General features: G+C 39.0%; 1 protein-coding gene across 1 annotated transcript; it reads left to right on the plus strand.

Annotated features, from left to right (window-relative positions):
- Positions 1 to 3,099: 3,099 nt before the first annotated feature.
- Positions 3,100 to 4,519, plus strand: LOC116206001 (serpin-ZX-like; the record flags this gene model as incomplete). The annotated part of the gene is made up of 2 exons (XM_031538724.1): positions 3,100 to 3,333; positions 3,488 to 4,519. Coding segments are annotated over 2 exons (1,011 nt in total), but the record flags the coding sequence as incomplete, so codon positions are not given.
- Between the last annotated feature and the right edge of the window lie 3,043 nt (positions 4,520 to 7,562).

Raw genomic sequence — 7,562 nt, forward strand, 5'->3', positions numbered from 1 at the left:
AAATTTTAATTTTAATATTAAAATTATTTTTAATTTAAAATAATAAAAATTATTTTTAAAAGTTTTTAAAATATAAAATTATTTTTAAAAGTTTTAAAATTTTAAAATTTTTAGAATTATTTAAAAGTTTTCGGCCACGTCAGCAAGGAGGTGACACGTAGTAGCCACGTCAGCGTCGGCTTGACGGCGTCAAGCTCGAGTTGACGGTTTGTACCATCATGAAACAACTTTGAAACATTTTATACCATCATGTAGCGAAAAAAACTTTTGGGATCATAATGAAACATTTGTAAAACATTTTGGACCACCAGTGCAATTTACCCTATATTTTAATAGAGAAAGAATAATATAACAATATCCAACATTATGGTCTATAATTATTACCAATCATGATGGTAAATTTTTGGAAAAAGTATAAAAATCCCATTGTAATTTGGAGTCCGAACAAATTGCACAATATATTTTTGTTAGGGACAATTAGTCCCTTGTGGTGTCTCCGTTAGCTATAGGGGATTACGATGTTATTTTTTTTTATTTTCAATCCTCAATCTTTTCCCTTTTAATCATTTTGGTTATATATCTTTTTCTTTTATTATTCTTATTCTTAACTTTTCAGTTTATTTCATTGTAGTCCTTAAAGAAAATCGAAAGGAAAGGAGAGGTTGGGGCCGCCAATTTGGAGTCCCCGGTCGATTCAAGATTGGGGCCTGAATCTGTTACCCTGACCCCTCCATCGAGGTCGCCGACGTCCTTCATAAGTATCGGCGACCTTGGTGGAGGGGTCGGGGTTATCTATTGGCGGCTCCGACCCCTCTTTTCCTTTTGATTCTCTTTGTAAAACTAAAATGAAATCAAACGGAAAGTTGAGGGTAAGAATAATAAAATAAAAAGATTTAGAATCAAATTAATTAAAAGGTTAAAGATTGATAACTGAAAATGAAAAAAAACTGATGTCATAGCTCCCTATGTCTAACGGAGTACGCCATAAGTATGTAATTTATCTCGACTCTAAATCGCAATGAATTTTTGTTGTTTTTCCTAAATTTTTAACTGGAGGTCGAGGAAGATATTACAACTATTCACTTTATTTTTTATTTTTTTGGTTAATTGCGCTATATAACCTAACGTCTGAAGAAATTATTAGTTCTAATCCAAAATTTTTTACCTCACATATCTTAACTTTTCATATCTATCCCGACGCTAATTTTTTATTTAAAATTGACGGAATTGCACACGTGGCACTTATATGGTGCAATTATCCCTTTTTTTTTTCATTTTTAAGGATAAGGGAATTGGTAAACTCCGGAGAATGTACATGCCATACTTAAGTGAGCGCTCGATTTCGTCTGGATAAGTAAACTAAGGAGTTTACCAGCGGGGGCAGACGCCAAGTGAGCGGTCGATATCGTCTTCCTCCAAGCTCAGATCTGATTTCGCACTGATTGCCAGAGCGGATTCATTCGTGAGGTAATCGATCACTCTCCGTTTCATCCACACGCATGAAATCGTTTCGTTCAGGTTGAAATGGCTTCTCAGGTCTGTGGATTTGCTGGACCAATTGGAGAGGATGAGTTATGGTGCTTTTTTGTGCTTCGCTGCGTACATTCTAGGGATTTTGGGGAGACGATCTATCAAATTGTGTTCGTACTTGAAATCGATGCAGCTGATTCAATAGAAATGAACGGTCTCCCCTTTTTAGCTGGTTTTTCTTTGTGAATTCTACTCCGGATAATAATCTGGTTGTTTTCATGTGATTGAATCATTCATTGGCTGAGGTGAAACTTTCCTTGCTGCTCAAAGTTACAATGTAGGATCCAGTTTGCAACTAGAATTGAATCTGATCTGCAAAACGCATTGAATGTGCTGATGGCAGTTGTGTTAGGTCTCCATGTGGCTCGGCCTGCTTAATGAGTGTAATTTCTGTTCATGGGCTGGTAATTGACTCGACTACATGTGGTGGATTAGCTTGAAATATACCTAATCAATAAGTTCTCTGCTACATTAATTTAAGTTTATGGATGATAATCTGGTTGTTTCCATGTGATTTAATCATTCATTGGCTGAGGTGAAACTTTCTTTGCTGCTCAAAGTTACAATATAGGATCCAGTTTGCAACTGGAACTGAATCTGATCTGCAAAACGCATTGAATGCACTGATGGCAGTTGTGTTAGGTCTCCATGCGGCTCGGCCTGCTTAATGAGTGCAATTTCTGTTTATGGGCTGGTAATTGAGTTGATTACATGTGGTGGATTAGCTTGAAATATACCTAATCAATAAGTTCTCTGCTACGATAATCTAAGTTTATGGATGATAATCTGGTTGTTTTCATGTGATTGAATCATTCATTGGCTGAGGTGAAACTTTCCTTGCTGCTCAAAGTTACAATATAGGATCCAGTTTGCAACTGGAACTGAATCTGATCTGCAAAATGCATTGAATGTGCTGATGGCAGTTGTGTTAGGTCTCCATGCGGCTCGACCTGCTTAATGAGTGCAATTTCTGTTCACGGGCTGGTAATTGAGTCGATTACATGTGGTGGATTAGCTTGAAATATACCTAATCAATAAGTTCTCTGCGACAATAATCTAAGTTTATGGATGATAATCTGATTGTTTTCATGTGATTGAATCATTCATTGGCTGAGGTGAAACTTTCCTTGCTGCTTAATGTTACAATATAGGATCCAGTTTGCAACTGGAATTGAATTTGATCTGCAAAATGCATTGAATGTACTGATGGCAGTTGTGTTAAGTCTCCATGCGGCTCGACCTGCTTAATGAGTGCACTTTCTGTTCACGGGCTGGTAATTGAGTCGATTACATGTGGTGGATTAGCTTGAATTATACCTAATCAATAAGTTCTCTGCTATAATAATCTAGGTTTATGGATTTATTAGCTGCTAATTAAACTTGTGATGCCTACGTTTGATTGGCAACTTGTAGATTTGGACGGAAGGATGGGGATTAGCGCCATTAACCGAGTTGCTTTGTCCCTCTCCGAGCAGTTGCTTCTGTCTGGCCCATCCCAATATTGTAACGTCGCCTTCTCCCCACCTTCCCTTTACACAACCCTCAGCATGTTGACCGCTTGCTCCATGAATCCAAAGAATCTCCTCACCTTCCTTTGCTGCCCGTCTTCTCACCACCTCAACTCATTTGCCTCCAATATCACCTCGAAAATCTTCTCTGACGGCAGCCCCACTGGTGGCCCTAAAACTCTCATCCGTCAACGGATTATGGCTTGACAAATCTTTCTCTGTGTACCCTAGCATCAAAAAGGTGCTTGAAACCGCATATAGGGCCACAATCCATCTCACCGATTTTCAGAACAAGGTTCGATTTCTATATTTTCACTTAATTCCGTGGTTGTTGTCTCTGCCAATTGTAGGCTTTTTTCAATTTGAAGCCCTAGGAGACTATTGTATGCTTGCTTCGATCTCTTTTGCTATTACCCAGCGTGCTGATGGATTATTGGTTTGTTGCGTAGCTTGAGGAGGAAGTGACCAATGAGGTGAACTCGTGGATCGAGAAGCAGACGAGTGGCCTTATAAAGGAGGTTCTCCCGGTTGGTGGTTTGGTCCCTGACCTTACCCGGCGTTTGATCTTCGTGAATGCTCTATACTTCAAAGGGGCTTGGAATGAGAAGTTTGACCTATCGTGTACGAAGGACGCAGAATTCCATCTTCTCAGTGGGAGCTGCAGTCAGGTTCCCTTCATGACCAGCAAGAAAAAGCAGACAGTGAGCGCCTTCGATGGGTTCAAAGTCCTCGAGCTTCCATGCAAGCAAGGCAGCAGTGACAAAAGGAGGTTCTCCATGTACTTCTTCCTTCCGGATGAAACGAAGGGACTTCCATCTTTGGTGAAGAAGGTCTGCTCCGAGCCTGGGTTCTTAGACCACCATCTCCCACGGCAGAAGGTGGAAGTGCGCAACTTCAGAATCCCAAGGTTCAAAATCTCCTTCGGGTTTGAAGCAGTGCAAGTTCTGGAGGAGTTGGGAATGTTCTTTCCGGAAAGTCTGGGTTTGGCAGTATCCTGCACGCAGCCCCATGAGAATCTCTATGTATCAAAATTGTTCAACAGGTCCTTCATTGAAGTGAATGAGGAAGGTAGCGAAGCTGCAGCTGCCTCAACCGTCCTTGTGAATGTCAAGGGACCGAAGAAGATAGACTTCGTAGCAGACCATCCCTTCCTGTTCATTATTCGAGAGAACATGAGTGGGATGATTCTATTCATCGGTCAGGTCCTCAACCCTTCAACCATTTGATCTTGAGCATTCACTAGTTCCATGACTAAACATACAATTTGGTCCGAGACTCTGAGATATACCAATTGAAAAATCAGGTTATGAAATATTTTTTTCTTGGACAAATTGCTGCTGTGATGTTAGGGTTCTAATCTTTTGTGGTTCAACATGAAAGTACAATATGACTGGGGTACCGAAATCATAATGTGGTCCTCTTTTGATATGACATCAATATTTACATCTATATATCTACTCAAACGTAAGTGTTTATCTCCATCATGATTTTCCTATCCCAGCAGTGAAAAGGTCCTCAGCATCCCCCCCTTTGAAGTGGTTTTAGCGAGAAGGGATTCGAATCTCGTAGTCATGGTTCTTAGGCACATCTTCTAATACTCTGGAGTATATAGTATGGATTCCTTTTCTTGTTTTTTTTGTTTTTTTTTGTTTTTATATAATTTTTTTTCTTTCCACATTCATTGGTTGTCCGATTATCATTTAACAGTTTTTGGATATCAAACGGACCTCGTAGAAGGCATTTTAATGTGGCCTACTTTCCCTCTTTTGTAGTCAGTTTTAGGACTGCTCATGGGTCGGGGTGGGTTAGTTATAAATTTCAAAATCCATCCCTGAGAAACGAAATCAAATTCAAAAATAGAATTAACCATTAACGGGAAGATTTGTTCTCGAGTGAACCCAAATACAACAATAATTACAGAAGTAACGAGAATCACTGAAAAAGCGTATGTATGAATGTGAATGCCTTCATTGACTGAATACTCGAAGATTCTCTGTTTTATCTCCCAAAATCTCAATTTTCTATTTGCACTCAAAGAGTATAAATAGTAGAGTTTAATCATCAAAATATATATTCAGGAAAAATTATTTTTTGTAAAATAATAAAATAAAATAAATTCCGAGCTCAGTTTGTTTAAGTTTTTGTCTCGAAATTCACTCTCAAATTTAATGATGAAATTGTGTGCTATAAGATTTAATAATGGGGAGAGACAGAGGCAGGCAAGGAGATAAAGAGAGAGGAAGAGTTTTTAGCCTAATGAGTGTAGAAGTTTTCAAGTCGTTTAAACCTCAGCTTCCGATTGATGAAATTAGGAAGATTTCTTCGTGCTTTGACTATTTTGTTCCGGATCCCCTCTCCGTCATCTTTAAACCCATTGGGCTCTCAATAAGAGGTTAATTCTATGCATTGCACTTGACAGTTGCCCTTGAAACATGTCTTTTATCATCCTCCTGATCGATAACCTAAATATATATATTTTTGATGAATGATACATAACCTAAATATATAGGTTAATGCAATGCAATGCATCGTTACCACCAGATGCATTAAAATTGCATCTGACACTGCATTAAACTAAAGAGCCTTAGCAATGGAAATTAATAAGGATATGTATTCTCAAAGTATGAACTAAAAAAATGACATATACATGAATCTCTCATCATGGCTTAAACTATCATGTAGTTTAAACGTCGAAAAATCATGAGCTGAGAGCTCTAAAAAGGCAAAGTCTTGGCGCTTTCTTATTAGTGTACCTTGGTTTTTATATATTTATATTGATTGATGTAAGTACTAAACCAATTCATTTAAATTGGTGAAAACGTCTAATATTATCGGACTAGTCATAAAGCTCATGTGCTGCATGGAATGATACGTGTTCAAATTTTAATTTATTTTCAATTTTACTATATTATATGCATTTTTTGAAATTTTATAAATCATAATTTACCATCATCAAAAATATATACTAGATATATATATATGTGGGAACCTGAATTTCGTCTCGTCGGGGCCTGCATTCGCGCAACCAATCGTGTGGCTTTGAAGTGTCCACCTTCCCGTGGGGACGCCTCACGATCACATGTGAGAAGGAGTCACCACTTGCTTATTTAGATCTAAAGGTCGAGGGCCGGTAAGTTGTTCGGGTCTAATACACCTAGTTTGTTAAGGCATTGGTCTTGCCGAACCGGAAGTTCCGAGATCGGGAGTTCAATTACGTGCGAGCCTATATCCCGCACGCCCTTTCGGTACTCTATTTGCCTAGGGCTTGCCATTTTTATTCATTTACCGCATGATTAGGTTGCACTCTCATTGCCCGTTTTGACATTGTAAATCCGATGAAACGATTAATTTGAGCCAAGAACCTGAGAGAGGAGTAAGCCCTCACATCGAGGAATCAATTTGCTATCCTCGTGCTACGGCTCATTGGACCATGATGGTTGATTCCTTGGCGAATCGAAACTGCGAGGCATTGAGTCTCCTCATTCTCGAGTAAGTAGGTCGATTTGACTTGTTCAACATTCGAACCGTTCGCTCACTGACAGGGATCCTTACAATGAATGAATAAATATACAAATAAGATATCCTTACAATGTGCCCTCAAATAAATATAAAATTACAGCACATGGATCCCGGTCGACTTGCATTTGGCCAAATATTTCGCTTTGGTTCACCGTGAGATTTGAATAACCGAGAAATAAATTAAGGCAATATGGGCTTAGGGAGCCGGGGGTCGAGTCCAACTGGACCGACGTATAGCAAGATGATCTGTTGACCCTCAAGATGGCCGTGGGATTGGTCCTGGGCGATTGTCTAACCACGATTCACATACCCGATTTGAGTTGCCTTCCGCATAGACACTGCTCGGAGTAAGATGATGATTCGGGGTTAGACCCCATTCCGCATTCAGGTTGCGCCCGCTCAATGTGTATGGGGGCGTTGACCCCATGATCAATGGTTTAGAGCGTTGGGCCCGTGCAAGACGTAGCTTATGGGTTTGGGCTTGAATCGCGATAAAACAACATAAAATAAACAAAAATATATAAAAATGGATAAAAACATATAAAAATAGATAAAAACAGATAAAAACAGATAAAAGTAGACAAGTTGTGTATTAAACACCATATTTACGTGATTAGCCAATCATGGACCAGGGTTTTTTGGCATAAAATTTTCTAACCTAAACCGACAAGAGAACGTGCTTGCATGCGGTGCTAATTCGGCTAAGTGTGTGTGGGTTTATTTTAAATTGTTATGTATGACGACAATGCGGACTTTACAGATTATGATAGAGACATGTTTTAGCCTGGAATCTGGCACCTAAGGTTCCTCATAACCATTTTCTAATACTTAATTAAGTCGAGTGAATGATTAGTCGAATTGCATGTTTTATGACAGAGGTGCCAGATCTAAGTGCCCAAATCTACGTTAGGATGACAGAAACACTTAGATCAAGTGAAGAGGGCTATGCATATGAAACATATACCCGAACATACTGCCTCTCTTCACTCGTGACTCAAAGTGTTT

This window comes from Punica granatum, chromosome 4, assembly GCF_007655135.1.
Source record: "Punica granatum isolate Tunisia-2019 chromosome 4, ASM765513v2, whole genome shotgun sequence".
Taxonomy (NCBI): Eukaryota; Viridiplantae; Streptophyta; class Magnoliopsida; order Myrtales; family Lythraceae; genus Punica; species Punica granatum.